Source organism: Python bivittatus, unplaced genomic scaffold, assembly GCF_059951505.1.
Source record: "Python bivittatus isolate LINGU-HERP-01145 unplaced genomic scaffold, Pbiv_v1 ctg000020_np1212, whole genome shotgun sequence".
NCBI classification, from domain to species: Eukaryota; Metazoa; Chordata; class Lepidosauria; order Squamata; family Pythonidae; genus Python; species Python bivittatus.
This window is the reverse complement of record NW_028277030.1, coordinates 71340671-71360641: the sequence shown is the minus strand read 5'-3', so window position 1 is coordinate 71360641 and position 19971 is coordinate 71340671. Positions and strand designations below refer to the sequence as shown.

Sequence of the window (19971 nt, the reverse complement as noted above, 5' to 3'; positions counted from 1 at the left end):
ATGTTGATCTAAAGGTTTCTAATAGCTGAAAAGCAGTTAACAAGCAATTTGCAAAAGTGATTAAAAAGGAAGTATGCAAATTTAGTGTCTTCAAAGAGGCTGAACATGGTTTGAGCAAGATGGCTATTCCCTCATCTCACAGAGCTGTATGCCAGAGTCCACTATCTTGTAGTCTCTGTGTAAGGAACAGCTGTCTGGTGCACTTGTGGGCTATATCAAGTCCTCTCCTTGTCTGGAGAGGTTTTGAAGAGCCTGTCTACTCATTGGCTCTTCACTCTGCCACAGTTGTTGGCTCCATTTTTTGCAGAGCCATCTTCAGTCCACCATTTCTTCCTCATTCATTGCATGTTGAGACTTCCTCTTTCTGTTTCCCTTCCTGCATCTCATTTCCAACATTTGGAAAGGGGGAGAAGGAATCACTTGCCATATACTGCTGGATACAAGCCTAATTTCAGTTAATCATTAATATTTTGGAAAAATTCCAATCTAGATTTTTGTTTTAGTCCATCGCTTGACACTAACTTGAACAATAAATATTGTAGGCTCTAATATAACAAACTTAAATGATAAGGATTTTCATTCCATTATTAACATATTTTTGGTAATAAATATTTTGATTATTATAAATATTTTTCTAATTCTAAGAGTTTGGTTTCTGATGCACAGAATGTTATTCAGTAGGAAAAATTGACAATACTTTTTTATTACTTTGATTAGTTTTGGACAGTTTTTTGGAGACCCAACTCTAGAGAATTAGTCTCATTAGCATCCTTTTTTTCTGGAGGTCAGTGAAAATTAAATGGCATCTTGAGACCTCATTTGTCTAAAGAAATCCTACAGAAAATAGTTTAATTCTCTTTCATTCTTCATAGTGTCCTCATGACGCTAAAGTTACATGACTTTTAAAATCTCTTCATAGTTGTACTTAGTAGAAGGTAACACAATGGGTTATAACTTTTCCATTCTTCTTGTAGCAGCAGTTTTAATTTTTAATTTAATTTTTATTAAATAAGTTTTTCACAGAGTAAAACCAATATAAATTTTAAGTTAAAGGTAAGAGAAATAGAGAAAAGTAATTGAAAAGTGAAAAAAATAAAAAGAGAAAAGGAAAAAGAAAAAGAAAAAGAAAAAGAAAAAGAAAAAGAAAAAAAAGAATAATAAAGAAGAGGCTTCCAATCTTCTTAAGAACAGTTAGTACATTTATATTTTACCCTCTCTTTCTAAGGTTACATCAACGTTTCCTTTTTTCCATAATCTATCCTTTCTAATAATCAAATCCATAAATCATCAGGTTTTTTTTCTTTTTTCAGCAAAATGTCCATAAGGGGTTTCCAGTCGCTAATAAATGTAGTAATTGATTTTTCTCTAAGCAAACAAGTTAATTTTGCCATCTCTGCTAGTTCTGTCATATTCACCAACCAATACCTCCCTTGTGGGTATTTCAGAGTCTTTTCATTTTTGTGTGTATAGTTGTCTCAGAGCAGTGATCATATATAAAAATAACCTTCCATGGCTTTTTTCTAGTTGTCTGTCCATTAATCCCAATCAAAAGAGTTCTGGTTTCCATTGAATCTTAGTCTTCAGAATTCTTTGTATCAATATATGTATTTGAATCCAAAATTTTCTGGCTGTTTTACAAGTGCACCAAACATGATAAAATGACCCTTCATATTATCCATATTTCCAACATAAACTTGAGATACCTTTATACATTCTAGATATTTTTTCTGGAGTCATATACCCAGAGTACATTGTTTTGTTATGTTATAAAATCTCTTTTATAACATAATGTGAATTTCAATCCTTTCAACCACATACAGTATTTTCCCACTATTCCAACAATATGTTAGGTCCAAAATTCTTAGCCCATTTTATCATACACTCTTACTTGTTCATCTTCTATTTCAAATTTCAGCAAGAGTTTAGAGATTTTGGCAAATACATGTTCATCATTTGTACATAATTCAACTTCAGATTCTTTTATTGCTCTATTCCAAATGTCCTGTTATCTACTGTGAATCTTTCTCTTAGGTGTGCATACGAAAACCATTGAAAACTAAATCCCTCTGAAGCTAATTGTTCTCTTGATTTCATCTTATATTTTCCATGTTCTTGTTCTAACAAGTCTTGATAGGTTAACCATTTTCTTTACCTGCTGTTTCTTTCCTATAAAATGCTTCTTGTGCTGAGACCCATAAAGATATTTTTGGGTACAGTCTGGGTTTATATCGGTTCCATTCTCAATATGGCACTTCTAACATTTCACACATTAAAATCTACATTAACTTTATCGTACCATAGAAAACCATGTCATCCAAACCTCAGATTGTGCTTTTCTAATTCTAAAATTATTTTATTTCTCAGCGGCACCCACTCTTTCATCCAAACCAAACAGCTGGCTGCAAAATACAGTTTTAAATCAAGCAATCCCAATCCTCCTCATTCCTTTGCATCTTGGAGAACTTTATATTTAATCCTTGGCTTTTTCCCTTGCCATACAAACCTAGATATATCTTTCTGCTATTGCTTATATAGTACATCGGTTGTCAGAATAGGTATTGTTTGAAACAAAAACATCATTTTAACAGATTTGACAGATTCAGATACCTGCTTTCCCATCCCTTCAAACATTATTTTGTAATAATTTTGGAGTAATACCCTTTTCTGTCAATTATTCTAATGACCCTCTCCTTCCCTCCCCATACTTTGCAGCTTTTCTGGTCGTTGTCATTCTTTTATTTATAATCCAGAAGTAAAAGTAAGTCAATTACAAAGATGAAAATAAAAGGCAGGCTTCTCTTCCCCCCCCACTTTTCCCTTCTCCATACCCTTAAGGCTTTAGTCCAATCTCTCTTTCCATAGTTTTACTGACACAGTCCATCTCCTGTTACATCTATCTCCTTGTTTTATAAATTCCACCAATAATCTTTTCCCTTTGATGTTAGACAATCAACATTTAGTTGATTAATTCCAAATAATGCCAAAAGCACTTTCGCCAAAATATTAATTTTTCAAATTTATACAATCCCCTTTATCCGTTTATAACTTTCTTGGTCAAAATCTTATTAAGCTCTTTGCTGTTGCTTTAAAGTCTTTAAAAGTATTATTTCTTGTTTTTTTTTTTTTTCTGTAATTCAGAAAGAAGTCTAACTTACCCAGAGGCTTTCTTCTTTATCCTGCTGTTTTCAAAGACCTCTTTTCAACTGTACATTGATTATATTCAAAAGTGATTAAGAAAGTGAGGGCTTGGTCAAATAAGTATCCTTTAAAAGGATGTGCCTGTGTGTGTGTCAGCAAGCTGTTTCTCCCTTGACCCCCTGCTGTTCTACTCATGAGAAGACCACAAGGCTTCACTCTCACAGTCTCCTCACGAGGAGGAGCAGCCCGGGGTGCAAGTGGGAGATCTCTTGGTCCCTCCTTTATCTGGAAAGACTTCACCAGCTAGAAATCACAGCTGGCCACCGTTCACTGTCACAGCACTGCCTGTGCTCCTTCGGAGACATCTAGTCTGCCATTGAACCTCATCTGAAAGCCCAGGGTTGTGTTGTTGTTGTTTTTGGTGCCTTTGAGTCAATGTTGGCTCCTGGCAACTGCTGGGACAAGTCCCTGCAGTTTTTTTGGCAAGATTTCAGAAGTGGTTTACCATTCCCTACTTCCTAGGGCTGAGAGAAAGTGACTGGCTCAAGATCACCCAGCTGGCTTCATGCCTAAGGTGGGACTACAGCTCACAGTCTCCCAGTTTCTAGCCGGATGCCTTAACCACTACACCAAACTGGCTCTCAAATGTGTAGTCATTATCTTAAATTTAAAGGTGCTGGCAGAAGAAAGAGGGAAGAGATAGTGTTTTCATGCTCCATCACTCCTTTGGTCGCTGTTATGTATTTGTCCTCGCATTGCTAGATAACAGTTTATTGATTTTAATGTGTGTAGCTGAACCGGCAGAGAGCTGCCCAGAGTCACCCGTTGGGGGAGATGGGTGGCATACAAATTTAATAAATAAATAAATAAATAAATATAGTCATGGAGTTCTGTGAATAAATATAGCACTCAATGAGGAGAAATAATCATTTAAATAGTATTCCTTAGGATTTTGCTGTAATATTTGTCTTCCTGCCTCCTTATCTACATTGATTAAAGATACAAGTTTAATGACCAGTGATGTGCTTAATAGAGTCATTCATAGAATATTTTGTATTTTATATAATTTGTCTGAATATGGTTCTATTAATTGTAAAAGCTATTCTGCAATAATTCATTACAGAACAATTTTTATTAAGGTAGTCTATCATGACATGGGTTAATGATTTCTTAGGGTTTTTTTTAATATATAGGTATTTTTTTAAAAGATGGTCAAATTAATGTACAATATTACAAAATGAAGCATCCAATGATTCAACTTTGATACAAACTTTTCTTTTTGGGGGATCCACTCCTCTTGGTGAAATATATGTAGGTTGGGCACGCAGTTGTGGGAAATGTTTTCATTTTTAATATAAATAGGTATGATCTGTGTTGATATGTAATACTGCACCTTTAGAATGATTTTCATGGTAAGTTTGAACACATTTTTTAAAATTTTTCGTGTTTCTTGTAAATAAGCATGTTGGATATAGACTTAAGTTGACCTTAGGGCTTATGCCATATCAAGAATGGCTATTTTTCGCAAGCATTGTGAAACCCTTTAAGAAACAGCAGATCCATGGCAGCCTATGTTCTCTCATTTATTTGTAGCAACAAATAAAGGAAATACCTGCATCTTCTCTGCCTCAAAGGCAAATAACTTCCATCCTTCTTCATGGTTTCGCTTTCTACCCATAACTAGATGAAATGTAAAAGATCTGTGCTTAAACTGCTGCCTTTTAGAGCTGCTAAAGTAGCTTACAGTAAAAGTTTTCTTTATGGTTGTGATTAACTATAGAAGTGTATTTGGGAGCAGTTTCTTTTTGTGAGAATAATAATTAACATTGTACTGTTGTCCTTTAAATATTTATATTTTTATTAGGCCCAATTAATTAGGGCTCTATAACGTGTGATGCTAAATTTCTTGGAAGTATTTTGAAAATAAATGCCAAAATGGAAAGGCAAAATGAATGAATTATCAGTATCTTTCCAATTTTTTAATAAACGTCTATGTGTAATGGGGTCAGGGTTTCATTAAGCACTCTAACCTGATTCTCTGTAAAAGACATTTGACCTAACATCTTACTTATATGATGACATTCAGCTCGACGTCTGCAGCTCAGTCCATGGGAAAGCAGCATTGTTAGCAGGCTTCTGACACCAACTCATTCATTCTTGGCCAGGAGTAAAAGTGTAGCAACTCTATCTGGAGATACAGGTAAAATTAAAACATCAATGAATTCTTTACTCAACTGTATCATTTTAGAAGTCTACAGTCTTTTAAATTTTGTTTTGGAAAAACATAGGGCTGGTTTGGCTGTCGTCTGAATCTTGATTCAGGGAATAATCTGGATTCTTTTCTCTCCTTCCATTTTTCAAATTCTTCTTGCTTTTCTCTGTAAATCTCTAATAATTCAATAGAAAATTATCTAATTTCAGCAGCATAGAGTGTCTGCTTTCATTAACAGGGCTCCCCATCATGTTTTAGAGGAAACTTGTAACGATACCTGTCCCCACTTATATATTAAATTCACCATTCTATAAAAACAGCTTTAGATATAATTAGGTATTAACACTTGATATTACTGAGTCAGTGAAACAGAACCTTCAGTAAATCAAAATTACTTAATATTTTTCCTAACATGTTACCTATCATTTCATAGTCAGATTCCTACTTAAATTTCCCTCAATTTCTCACATATATAATTTACCAAAGAAGAAATACCATGTTTATGTGAATTTAGCTCGGAGAGATTTGACAAAAAGTTACGTTTTTATATAAATCCAATGTGTCAAATTAATATTTTCTTAATGATCATTTAGGAAATAAGTACTTTCACAACTTAAGTAACAGATTCAATATAGGACCTCTCTGGGAACTTTCTCATATAACATTTTTTCTAAAAATGCTTGTGTATTTTCAGTTGCCTTCAGCTTCAGATTATATACGACAGAATAAGAATTGAATCTATTGCAGCAGAGAGCTATTAGGTTTTTGGATGAAAGTGGAGGCATAAATATTTTTATGCTGCAGTTCTGGGAATAAACATCATTGAACCGAGTGGGATTTATTCTTAGGTAGACCTATGTACAATTGTGTATTTGGTAGACCATATTTCTGCCTAAATAGGAAGAAATGTATTGTCAGGCCTCTAATTTGTAGATAATCCCAGGATAGTTCTAAGCATTCTACTTTTTCTCTGTGTGTATATTAATACTTTCCTTCCTTCCTTTCTTCTTTTCCTACCTCTGGTTCCTGTTCCTGTTCCTGTCTCTTGGGTTTCCTTCTATGTGTTTGGTTAAATATATACATGGGAAAAAAAATAAAATACCCTAGTTATCCCCATTTGTCCTCGTTCAGCATCTTGCAGCCCCATCAGCCCTCTCTCCTTCAAGGCCATAAGTTGCCAAAATCCAGGAGACAGAGCAAAACTTTTTGGCACAGCTCCTGATGTTAGACGGCGAAGGACCGCACATTCAGCTGGGGTAAGTTCCCAAATTGGGAATAAGCTTACACCTGTAATGAAATCATCTTACCTAAGGCTAACTTGGTTCATTTCTTTATCATAGGAAAGTAGTCAGCATAGAGAAAAAAGTGTGATGGATATGGAGTCATACTATTTGCATATTAAGATTTGTGCATTAATACTACCATAATGGTTTGAGGTTATTAGCAGAGTTTTTGTGATCAAAAAGGACTTTTCGTCTAGTAAACTGCCTACTGTCTGTGAAAAATTCACTAGCAAGGAACACGGATTAGTTCATTAGCTTTAAATTTTAAAATAATAGCTTTGTGTTTAAAAAAGAATGAAAACAATAGAAAGACATTTCCAGATGCAAAGCTTATATAACTGACAGACCTTTAAGGGAGGGCCATAGAGCATGGCAGGGTATCTGCTTTGTACGTAGGAGTACCCAGACTCACTCCCCATCATCTGCTGTAAAAGGCTTATGTTTGAAATCAAGAGAGCTACCAAATGGTGTCCATGAAGGGTGGTCAAAAAAGGTAAGATGACAGTTGCAGAAGTGTGACTTCAGTCACACGGTTGCAACTACATCTTGCCTTTTGGGATGCAAATCTTCATATGCAAATAGTATGACTCCATACTAACCCTGTGGATGCTGCTGGAGCTATGTAAAATAGGATAAGGCATTTCCCTCTGTTTCTAACTGTAAACTCTTTTAATATGTTATAAACTGTAGAGAGTAAGGAAGATTACCTTGATGGAGATTTGCAAGATCTGTTACTAAGGCAATGAGGGGTGAAAATATGTTTCAGATAGCATTCATAAATGGCTCAGAGACTCCCAAATTCACTGAAGTATAAGAAGAGGGAGAACATACAGCACAATCAGACTTGCAGGATTCTGTTATTATAGCCAATCTCAATAAAAGTAGTTTTATCCATCCTATTTACTTCCTTTCTTGGTGCAGTGTACCTGGTGGGGCTGACATAAACTGCAATAAGAAAGGATCATTGTCTTTCTTGAAAACTGTAGAAATCTTACAGGGCCAGGATAAAGAAAGGACAATCAGTAACACATTACACTAAACTCAAATGTTTGGAACTGACATAGTGTATTGCTTGAATTCAGCCATTATGGTTTGTAACTGTTCACTTGGTGTGTGTGAGGGTAACTCATGGTTAAGCAGATGGTGCCAAGACATTGTTTATTCAATTAGCCATCATCTCTGCATTCAGGATAGTGCTAAGCCATAAATAATTATTCACAAACCTTAATGACAGGGTTTACAAATCAATTAAATTGTAAACAAACATTGGAATGGCTTAAATAATGTTTCAGTCCAGATAATCAGAACATACTGAGCACATCCTTACAAAATGCAAATTAAAAAAAACAAACTATATATTATGATAGGGTTCCTCAACCTTGGCGACTTGAAGATGTGTGGACTTCAACTTCTGGCTGGGGAATTCTGGGAGTCAAAGTCCACACATCTTCAAGTCGCCAAGGTTGAGGAACCCTATATTATGAGATCAGTCTTTTAGCCTCTTTTTAAACTAAAGAATAATTAACAGTGGTAAATTGTAACACCAAAACTTTATTTCTGGGTGCATTTAGCAAGGGGGCTGTCTTTCTGTGGCCATGCAAAATGTCTGAGCGGTCCTATTTGTTCAATATTAGAGTAGCAGGAAAGGAAAGGAAAGGGGACTCTCATCAGTTAATCCTTCATCTGGTAAAAAAAGAACTCGCTCACCTTCTACCTTCAGAAATAAACCAGCTGCTTGGTAAGTAACTTATTATTAACCTGTTTGCATCTTGTATGGTTGCTGTCAGAATTAGATGGTATATAAAAATGGGAAGGAAAACAATTTGAATGTAGAAATGGGAAGAAGATGCATATTAAAGGATCACTTGTATTCTGATTTTTTTTTTCAGACTTGGTAGATAGTCAGTGGAACCTTAACACAGACTTCCCCAATCTGGTAATATCCCCTTGGGAATGATGATGTTTGCAGGCAGGACCATTTAGTGATTACCAAATCTGGGAAAGCTACCTTTGTCCAAGTTGTGTTATCCAATATTTCTGAAAAACTCTACCTGCACACGGAGACATTCATAGAGATGTACATACAATAGAAGTTATTTTCTCTAAGAATAATGCTCTGTGGTTCCCCTTTCTAGACTCTGCAACCATCACAGCTAATTCTCATTAGCAAAGCAGTAAATATCTTAAAGAGGCATTCATTGCTTAAATAGCAATTCTCAACTAAGCCCCTAAAAATTATCTCAGAGTATGGAGATTAAGCTATTTCACTCACATGTTAAAGTTTCTGTACAGCCACAGCAATAATATTCTCCCCCCCCCCCCACTCTACAGCCATTGCAAGATAAAGATGTTGAATAGAGGTCTTATAGGCAAAGCAGGCATGATAAAGCCAGGAAATTCCTAACTTTTCTTTCAGTAGCCAATGCTATAACACCAATTGTTTTTGAAAGAACCTCAGCTTCAAAAGGGGTTTACTCTGAGGTGGGGGAAGGCTTCTACTTCTCAAAAAGTGCCCAGCCAAAGCCATTTTGGGATTATGGAAATAGTACCGCATTGTTGATTTCAGCATAGCATTCCTATCTGATGCAGAATCTTGTTTTTTTTTGAGAAAGAGAGGCAGATCAATTTTAATAAATCTTTAATAAGCTGTAGTAAGTTGTGCCCCATTGAGGCATATCATCTTCTTTCTGTGGTCCTCTTCATATAAGGTAAGATGAAGTTTCTCAGGTAGATTCTTTTTCTTCCCCCTCACTCCTAAACCTACTTCAGACAGGTAGGGGAGAATGAATAGAGATGGGGAAATGTTAAAAACCAACACAATGGAGTAACAACTCAAGTTACAATTACTGTTCCTCTGTGATTCAAATAGGCATGCCTCCAGATCTTTGCCTGCTCTGCCAGGAACACCCAAAAAGATCATTTTACTTCCTGGATCATCCAAAACACCTTCCATTCAAGCTCGCCCTCCTTCCCCTGGCAACATTCGTCCACTAAAAAATGAGAAAAAGGAATTAATGCAGGAATCTGAGAAGACAACTGAAGAAAAGTCAGACCCTAAAAAAGCAACCTCAAGTCCCAGAGTGGCTGCTAGTGAAGAAGTACTTCCTTGTAAACCAGAGTCTATGCAAAGTAAGGATCAGGTTATCAGCCTTCCAAAATGTTCCTTTCTCAATTAAGTGCTTTGCTCCCTTCTCATTCTGTAGCATTTGGATAGCATTTTGAATCAATGGGGTTAATTGTAACAGGTTTATTTCCAATGGATGAGCTTGGGAAGCTAAGCAAGGTCGGTCTTGGTTACTGCTTAAACAGGAAACCACAGAAACTATCAGGGTTATAGGCTAGAATAGGAAGTTAAGACAATGCCAGACTACCTAAATGTGTCCATGAAATCATCAGAACTCAAGCAAGGCTCAGAGAATTTATTTTCTAATTTTTGTTACTCTGTTTTGTTTAACAATTGACTATATGCTTTTTGTTTTTTAAAAAATCAAAGTGGAATAATACAGTTTTAATGACTGAACTGAAATACTTGTAATAATATTCACATACGCTATATGTTCTAACTAGTGATGATTTCAAATTTTAGGATTTCTATGGGCAATAATTCATCAGTATCTCTGTCTTGTTAAGGGCAACCCTCACTTAATGGAGCTACATCCTCATCACTAAGTCATGCCCCACAGGAATGCACAACCTGACTATCACCAAGGTCACATGTGGTCCCCCTAAATATTGGGTGTGGTCTTCCAAAACTCTGCCAAAATTACTGAGAAATTGTAATTTTAAATGTGGCAGGGGATTTATTAAATCATAGAAAGTAATTACATTAACTGAATTTCAGAAATTAGTGTCAGTGTGGGCTACCTCAGAGTGCAGGTCTCTCTGTGCTCCTCTGTAAATGACTACATGAAACCACTGAGCGAGGTCATTCAACAGCACAGAGTCCAATATCATCAGTGTGCTGATGATACCCAGTTATACATTTCCACCAATGGCCAGTTAGATGCTGACCCAGTGCCTGGGGAGATTTTGCCCCCCAGGGTCTGGCATTGTATTATCTTTGCTCAGTGAGTTAGCACCTCCCTGGACAGAGCTTGTGTGGAATTTGGGAGTCTTCCTGGACTTGTGGCTCCTGTTCAAGGAACCATGGCTAGAGAGCCTTTGCACAGATTCATCTTGTGCACCAGTTGCACCTGTTCTTAGACCAGGAGGTCTTGTTCACAGTCACTCATGCTTTGGTGCCTTGGTCACGTTCTGTTTGGATTACTGCAAAGTGCTGTACATGGGGCTTCCCTTGAAAACCACCCAGAATTGGTCCAGAATGCAGCAATGTGCACAGTTCTGCACACCCAGTGGTTTGCCTGTATTACACTGCTGCTGCACTGGCTTCCAGTTTCTTTCTGGGTGCAATTCAAGGTGCTATTTATCACCTTTAAAGCCCTGAATGGCATAGGGCCAGGTTATTTGTGGGGCTGCCTCTCCCTGTGGATGTCTATTTTGTCAGGAGTTTCATTCTCATGGGAGGATTCATCCCGTTATCTTTACAACAATAACAAATAATATTTTGGCTACAGAGTTCATGTGAAAAACACCTGTTATTGTGTGTTGTGTATTGTGCTATTGACTGCCACCTATTGGCGTGTGTATGCCAGGTACCCAGTGGGGATGGCATAGAGCTATAATATAAGGAGAGGAAAATGTTCAGCCTCTCAGAGTAGTTGTTAGTTGTTTTAGTGTTAGCCACTATGTAAGTTTTATGGGCTATGTAGTTGTAACAAATTACCAAGTAGTGTATCTCTTCTCTAAGAATTTGTAGCTAGAGATTTTGTTAAGCTTGTGTTGCTAATAAGTCTTGGATGCTACAATATAATGAGAAGATGTGTTTTTCTTTATATTTTGTATGATATTTGCATTTTATGGAGTTTTTGCATTTTTATCAATAAACACCAGTTAGTATATATTTTTTGACTGGATTTCTTTGGGAAACAAGAAATGGACATTGCATTGTGACTAGCTGTTGATGTGTTTGCTTTCATGGCTAATAAATTGACAGGGTAGGTTCACTCCAGGTCTCTCTCTTAAATGTCATCTGGCAGGACCTAGGAAGTTCACCTTCTTTGTAGCAGCCTCTGCCCTGTGGAACAACCTCCCACAAGATCTGGCAGGCCCCTACCCTTCTAGCTTTCAGGAAGGTCTTGGAAAGTTGGCTCTTCCCTCAAGCATTTGACCTGGAGTGAGACTGGAGCCCAGTAAATATAAATGTCAATGTATGGGGGAGTGTTGTTCTGGGGTGCCAGGAGTTTTTTTGATGTTGTTTTTATTGTTCGCTTTTATGTTTTTGCTCCTATTTTTGTGAGCCACCCAGGTTTATTGTATATAAAATGGGTGGGCATATAAATCTCATAAATAAATAAATACAACTTAAATAAAATTAAGTTCCATCAATTGTAATTTTTGGCCCAGGTCTTCTATACTTGTTTGCTCTGACCCCATCCACTTCTCAACCTCAGCTAGTAAATGTTATCTTTGTATTTTACAATTTTCCTTTTTCAGATGTTGCATAAATGTCTTTTTCAAAAGACCTCAACTCCAGTAACTCTGTAAATCTTGCAGAGCTGACTCTTCCTTCCTTCCTGCTTTAGGTCCTGTTCCAGTTCTGCCCTCTGCTCCTTCAGCTGCTTCACTGTCCCCCATCTGTAGCAAATCTTCAGCAGGGACAACAGATCCAGAGGAAGCAACCCGGTTGCTTAGCGAAAAAAGGCGACTCGCCCGAGAACAACGAGAACGGGAGGAGCAGCAAAGAAGGCAGCAGGAAGAGATTGAAAGGTGCTCAACTCAGTTGCCCAAGGGAGAAAATGCACTTTTGGCTATCTTCTTTGAACACACTATGGATTCAAATTAGAAAACAAATGAAGCATAACATACTTTGTATAAAGCTTATATTCTATTCATCTCCATGATTAATGCTAGTGTTCATATGTTACAGCAGAAGCAGGCTGCTAAAGGTGGCTCTCTCTGGAATAGTGTCAGCCTGACAAGGTAGACTTAGACTAAGTAACCAATGCCATATAGGTCAGGACTGCTTTTATTGTAACAGAATCTTGAAAATCTGAATGTACTTCATCCCTCCCTTTATCTTCATGTGAACTAGGGAGGAACTTGTCTGAGACATTTTCTTGAGTTATTTTCTTGGCCTGGGTTCAAGCCCTGTTTATCTGACCATTGTCTTGGTAGTGGCTCTTCCTTCTGTTCTTCAGGGCCATTCCCTCTGCCCTCTACAAATAGAGATTATACTAATGTGGTAATTGAACTATATGATTCAGATGTTCAAAAGGCCAGCATCATTCCTATTGTTATCCAGTTGTACTGAGGTAAACTCCCATTGTTTCCACCCATCAGCCATGTTCATTTGGGAGATAGAAGTTGTGTTTCAAAATGCTGGAGGGCCATCTTGTTAAAAAAAGCCACTCTAGTGCCTCTTCGGTTGCTCTGAGCACAACAAAATGCACGGGGGACTTATTCTATAAACCCTTGCAGCAGTATCTCCAGGTTTGTGCCACCTGCATTCTAAAATGGTGTAGTAATATTAGAAATATGAACTGTCTCTTATTCACACTCTCTAGATGAATAGGTTCTCTCTGTTTCTAGAGAAACAAGTAAAACCAATAACCCAGGCTCCACTTATTTAGTTATGTGATTTGTATCCCACCTTTGTTCAAGAGCTTAAGGTGGAGTACTTAAACATTCTTTCTCCTATTTTTTCCCACAACAGCAACTCTGTGAGGAAAGTTGGGCTGAGAGAGTGACTGGCCCCAAGTCAGCCACTGAACTTCTATGGCTGAAGGAAGACTAGAACATGGATCTTCCTGTTCCTGGTCGAATACCTTAGCCCCTGTAACATAATGGATCTTGTTAGACTTGTTCAAGCACACAGTCTTAAGTATCCTTCCATCAGGAATACTTTAATTTGGTTTCGGGCACCAAGAAAAATTCAAATTTCTTATGATTCTGTTTAAGGAAATGTTCCAATTAATCCAAGCATAATCTTCTTCAACTCACTTCAGGTAGATTGAGAAGAGGAAGCATTTCCTCCTTTTTCTGTTCTTTATGTATTATTTATTCATTTTGGAGGCAGCGGTGATCTGGCATGCTAAAACAGATGTTTTATTTGTTTATTTTTTGCCAGTTTTACCTACCAGTGCATTTGTCTGACACACACTATTGTTTCCATTAGACAAAAGAAGGAGGCCTTGGCACAGAAGATAGCTGAAGAAAGAGCACGCCGAGAGGAGGAAGCTCAGAAGCAGGAGGCAGAAAGGAAGCAGAAAGAAGCAGAACAGGAACAGGAGAAGGAAGAACAGTTACGCCGCTTGGCTGAAGAAAAGGAAGAGAAAGAAAGGAAGGAAATGGAACTCCTTCAGAAGCAGGTAGTGTAAATACCAGTGGTTTTTCAGATTGTGTATTTTACAAATGGCTAAACTATGTTTATGCAGTTCATTGATTCTATGGAAGTGCATAAAGGGAAGCAAGGAGATGCGAACAGTGATATCTGTGGGGAGGGAGGAAGTGAAAAAGTTTAGATGGCAGTCATGGCTCCATGGTTGAAGCACCATCCATTCTGTATATGCATTGATGTCTCACACCTGGAGAAAGCTGTGGGACTTCACACTCTTACAATTGCCATCTTGACACTACTGGACCCAAAGCACCCTTAAAAAAGACTGGTTTTCCCTGGAACTCAGTGCTGCTGTTCTGCTTATTCTAATATAGTAAGTCCCTCTGCCAGTGTAAGAGGAAGAAGACAGAGGGACCTATATTAGAATTAGCAGAACAGAAGCACTGAGTTCTCTAGTCCCTTCTTTATTCCCACTGCAGGTCATGCTAACATAGCTGGATTTGGTTGCTTTTTGGCTTAGACAGATTCATGAATAAGTCAGTTAATTAACTATTAAAACTGTTGCTTTGTTGCTGATTGATGTATTGCAGCTGGGCCTTAGCCAGGTGTGAATAGGCATGCCTGATTTGGTTGTGATACCCTGATATCCACCAAAACATTTGGCCAAACCAGTTATGATTAAGTTGCTCATTTATAAGACTAGCTTTGATGTGGTTCAGGTATGTTCAGCACATAGACCAGATATGTGTATGCAGACATACTTTAGAAATAAAGCAGGCTTTTCTGGCTTTCAGCCATTGGGTTGGAATCAGTCTACATCTACTGAGATCACTAAATTTACCACAGGCTCGTCCCATCTCCCACTCTGGCTCATTCCAGTTTCTTCATTTTTAATGTGGACTATGAGAACAGAGTACAGTAGTCCTTGCTTACTGACTGCTTCATTTAGCGATTGTTCGAAATTACGACAATGAAAAAAAAAAAAAAAAAAAGCTTTGCAACTAAGCTATACAGCATTTCCTTCCTTCTGCCTATCTATTTAGGACCAACTCTTTCTGGAGTTGAATGTGCTTTTGGATCTAATTTGCATGCTGTTTTTAAATGCAAATGACATTCATGAAATTCCTGCCCCCCAAGTTTTTTCAGAAGAGGAATTTTTATCAGGATTGCAATAAGAGTAGGAAAGCATTAATTTCCCTCTTCATGCCTGTTCTGATCCTGTTAATTATGAGCCTTCCCAGCTGCTGCTGCACTTTGCATGTTAATGTATCCTGCAGGTTAGCCACAAAAATACCATTAATATTTGTGATTTGGGCCTTAAACCTACAGTACATACTTCCCTAATATATCATGCAAAATAGAGATAGAAAAGGGAGCGCTTAACTTTTACCTTAAATAAAGCCATGAACAGTAACAGTAGAGGCAATAATTATGTGGAATCAGAAAGGTTAGTGATTGTTGAAACATTCAAGAAACACTGGTATTTTAATGTTATGGAGTGAGGGTACATAAATACACAGTATTTCATTTAGAATCCCATCACCTTTTAAAAATGTGTTTGCAGTACAGAGAAGTAATTAAATTGTAGGTTCATTTGCAATTGTAAAAGGAGCTGCTCTTTGGATACAAAAGATAACTTTTGCAACTGTGGTGGGACTATACAGCCTCTTAGCCTGTTCTTCTGGGATTGCAGCAATTGAAAACAAAATTGAGAGTAATTAAATAAAATATATTGATAACCATAATACGATCAAATACTATGAAGCCCATATTTTCCTGTGTGGTGCCATAATTTAGAAGGAAGAGGAGACTCGGTTACGAGAAGACCAGATTCGACAGGAGCGTGAAAAGCATTTCCAAAGAGAAGGACAAGAGCGCTTAGAAAGGAAGAAGGTAATAGAAATCAGCTCTTGCAGACAACAGGATAGGTATTTTCATGTGGCAAGTGAACCACCCAGTGATTTCACTTTTGTGGTCTTACTTTGGGGCTAAGGTAGACTTACAAACCCTTTGGGAGCATTCTCTTCCATGCAATTGAAATCACAATTACTTTTGCTGCCTATAATGCCACCGTTGGATTTTTGCACATACTCACCCAACAGAGTATCTATAAAGGGGAGTCTTTTCTTCTGATTTAGAACCCACTGCAACCAAGCTTCCAAATATGGGAAGAGCCTCATCCTACATGAGTGTCTCCTTCCCTATAACCTGTAGACAGCAACCTGCCACGCCCCCCTCCTTTTGTGTATGATCAGAAGCTTATGAGAAGAACACCCCAAAAGGGTTTCATGATGCTATGGATAAGCTTTGAGTTGTCTCTTTATTAATGTACATACCAATATAGGCTGTTATATTCCATTGCCACCTCTTCTCTTTTCCCTCCTCTCTTCTTCTTCTTCACTTCTTTTTCTCACATGTTTGGGAATAAAAAAGGTTTACATAAAGTGGAGAAGGCAATAATGGATTGGAGAAGGGAGGGAACGAAAGTAAATTGATCTGATTTTTGAAAGGCAGGGATTGCAGGAAGCTTGCAAAGAGAGTGTTATTCATTTGTTCTCTGATTACTTATGCTACTACTTTGATGCTTCCTTCTCCAGCTGAAGGAGGATGAGTAGCTCATTTTGTAAAAGCTTGTTGAAGGCCACCTCCTTCTCTAACAGCTGGAGGAGGAAGTGGTGGCAGTGGTGAAGTAACTGTAGCATATACTAGAGATGAATTTGGTATTGCCCATAATGTGTTCATAATCGATGTGTTTGAATCTGCTCATCTAATGAAAACATCTTAGAAAGGCCTGTTAAGAATCCCTCCTCTATTTGAAGTTAAGGGAACAGGGATAAGATGACAGTCCTTCTTTGTAGCAGCCCCCCACACTTTGGAACTCTTTAGCCCCAAATATTTATAAATAGTTTTCCCTCATGGTATTTAGAAGATAATTGAAAATAACAGTTATCAGCATCCATCTTGGGGGATTATTATTTTTTATATCCTTAGCATGTTGTAACTTGCCCAGAGTTTTTTGATTGGGGATATAAAAAAACTGTAAAATAAATACAATAAACTATAGATAAACTGGAAGATGTTCATTATAAAAACTCTTTTCCTTCATTGTGTAGCGTCTTGAGGAAATTATGAAAAGAACTAGGCGAACAGAACCTGCAGAGAAGGTATGTATGGAATTTTCTCCTTTTTCAGAAGTATATTTTCTATATATTTATTCTTCTAGCATAGATACTTGAATAAAATCTTATTTATTTTGCAGAAATCAGATGACCAGCAGAATGGAGTGATAGCAAAAGAAATAGGTATTACTTTTGATGTGCATTTAGTTTAACATTGAAAGTTAACATTACTCAGAGCATGGGTAAGAAAGAATTAAGTAATAAATCATTTAAACATTAATAATCCAGTTGTATTTACTGAAATGTCAGTGGTTTGACATTTGAATCCTTGTAATGGCATAATATTCTGTTGTAAGTATAATTATATATAAAATGAAACATATTAGGGCTGTGATTAATTTTTAAGTGATTAATCAAATTCTAGATCATCAGTTGGGTCACTTTTAATCATTGCAGACAAAATACTCAGTTATATCGTTTTCTGATCTTTATTTGTCCTAGATTAAACAGTTTTGTGTATAATTATGCTACTATAATAAAATCCTTAGTTCATTTTATTAAACAATTTAAACGTCAGGTCACATTTTATCTGTTCTGATTTCTGAGCAAACAAGGTATAAAAGGAAATATTTTATACTAGGCTATTATAGAATGAAGCTGTTATTAGTTGGGTATTGCATTTTTCATTAATACTAAAAGGGAATCAACTTTTCAGAATTCAGGTAGAACCAGATCCCTGAAATTTCTCTCTATTCTTGCCTTAGCATCATTTTGTACTAAGAAATAAGCATAGGAAATTGCTTTACAGTGGGTCAAACTATTAATCCATCTGATTCACTATTATCTCTAGTGGCAGGCAGCATCTGCCCAAGATGCCTTCCTATTTCTCCCCAGGGATACCAAACACTGAATTTAGAGTTGCGTGCAGGTACTCTCCAAAAGACTATTACTCAGAATGGGAAGGATGCATTATACTTCTGATGACTACTTACAGCTAGCTGCCCCGCATAGGAGAGGGAACATAGAGGGGAACAGAGTTTGAGAAGCTGTTTCTCTATGGAATATTATGTTCTCCACTCTGTTACATTAATTAAATAAGTATGCTTTTACAGACCATTTTTTCCACTCTTTTCTTCTCCTACCAGTGAGCAGCCCTACATCTCCATTAAGCCCTGTGATGGGTTCTCAGGTTCAGTGCATGGCAGAAACTCCACGCAATGGGGAAATGGTAATTCATACACCTGTGCTCATTTCTCATCAGCCCAGAGTAAACTTAGACAGGTAAGAAACATGATCCTAGTAGGAAGCAAAAATTCACCAGCAGTATCAGAAGTTTCTTCTTAGTGAGATAAGCTTACATTATTTCCTTCTCCATAGGTGTTTATTGTTTCAGTCATCCATTAATTTCCCCACAAAATACCCAGGGAAACACTTAGTGTCAAAAAAATTTGCTGTATTGTACGTGATTGTTCTCAGTGAGCCAAGTAACTTGATAAATAAATAAATCATTTGAAAACACTGTTGTTTGGGAACTAAGATCATATTGTTTAAAAATTGACAGGAAATAAAGCCCTTCTCCTCTCTGTACTCTTTCATTACTGGAGAAGAAGCTGTTCCAACTGTTACACTGACAGAGCAGTTGCATAGACATAACATCTGCTTCTCAATATACAGAAAACTGTTTTCACATGAGGCTTAGCATCTCCTCAGTGTTTTAAGAACCTTTACAGCAGTGTTTCTCAACCTTGGCAACTTGAAGCTGTGTGACTTCAACTCCCAGAATTCCCCAGCCAGCATGCTTTATAGCATCACTGGAATAAAACAAAGGTGAAAGTTCTTTATGTATTCAAACATTTCTTGTGTTTCTTGATAAGTATGTACAAAACTTCTGCCACAATTTTGTTAGGAAACAAATCTGGGAAATTTGCAGAAGAGGAATCAAAATGTGGAAGAAGGCACCAACTTGAACCACACAGCCTATAAGTTTGCTATTTTTCAGTTGCAACAATATTTGCACTCAGAATTGCACATTATTTCTTAGTATCTAAATAATATGTGATTTGTTTTATAATATAAACATGCCAAAGTTAATTCCATTAGTGTAACAAAGATCAGGAACAACATTATAAAAATGCAATTATATCATTTTATTAAGTTATTTGTGAATGTGAACTCACCTATGTTTTGTATATGAAGAAAAATCTACCACCTGCCAAGGTTTGATCTGTGTGTCAATTAAATTAATAAGACCCCATGCTGTCAGTATTAATCAATGTGGATAGTTCTATCTCTGCCAGTAGAATGCAAGATGAAGTTGATTACAGATAGCGTTGCCAAAAACTTGAGTATTGTTTAAGCAGACTGAAAGGAAAATATTTGATAAAAAAGCAGGAGGTTATGGTAGCCTGCCTAAAAGATCTAATTTCTAGAGAGAGTTTCTATTCTGTAGTTACGTCACTGTATACAGTGGAGCAAAAAAGTATTTAGTCAGCCACCAATTGTGCAAGTTCTCCCACTTAAAAAGATGAGAGAGGCCTGTAATTTTCATCATAGGTATACCTCAACTATGAGAGACAAAATGAGAAAAAAAATCCAGAAAATCACATTATCTGATTTTTAAAGAATTTATTTGCAAATTATGGTGGAAAATAAGTATTTGGTCACCTACAAACAAGCAAGATGTCTGGCTCTCACAGACCTGTAACTACTTCTTTAAGAGGCTCCTCTGTCCTCCACTTGTTACCTCTAGTAATGGCACCTGTTTGACCTTGTTATCAGTATAAAAGACACCTGTCCACAACCTCAAACAGTCACACTCCAAAC

General features: G+C 37.0%; 1 protein-coding gene across 5 annotated transcripts in view; it reads left to right on the top strand.

Annotated features, from left to right (window-relative positions):
- Positions 1–19971, top strand: part of MAP7 (microtubule associated protein 7) — a 99148-nt gene that overhangs the window by 74938 nt on the left and 4239 nt on the right. For 4 of the 5 annotated variants that reach the window (XM_088141278.1, XM_025168217.2, XM_088141265.1 and 1 more), the window contains 10 exons: positions 5225–5338; positions 6458–6606; positions 8268–8371; positions 9503–9762; positions 12276–12459; positions 13868–14060; positions 15827–15922; positions 17143–17193; positions 17289–17331; positions 18294–18429. In XM_088141278.1, coding sequence (XP_087997404.1) covers positions 5225–5338; positions 6458–6606; positions 8268–8371; positions 9503–9762; positions 12276–12459; positions 13868–14060; positions 15827–15922; positions 17143–17193; positions 17289–17331; positions 18294–18429 — 1330 coding nt within the window. The remainder of the gene's footprint in view (positions 1–5224; positions 5339–6457; positions 6607–8267; positions 8372–9502; positions 9763–12275; positions 12460–13867; positions 14061–15826; positions 15923–17142; positions 17194–17288; positions 17332–18293; positions 18430–19971) is intronic. The other variant, XM_025168227.2, reaches the window with a different exon arrangement.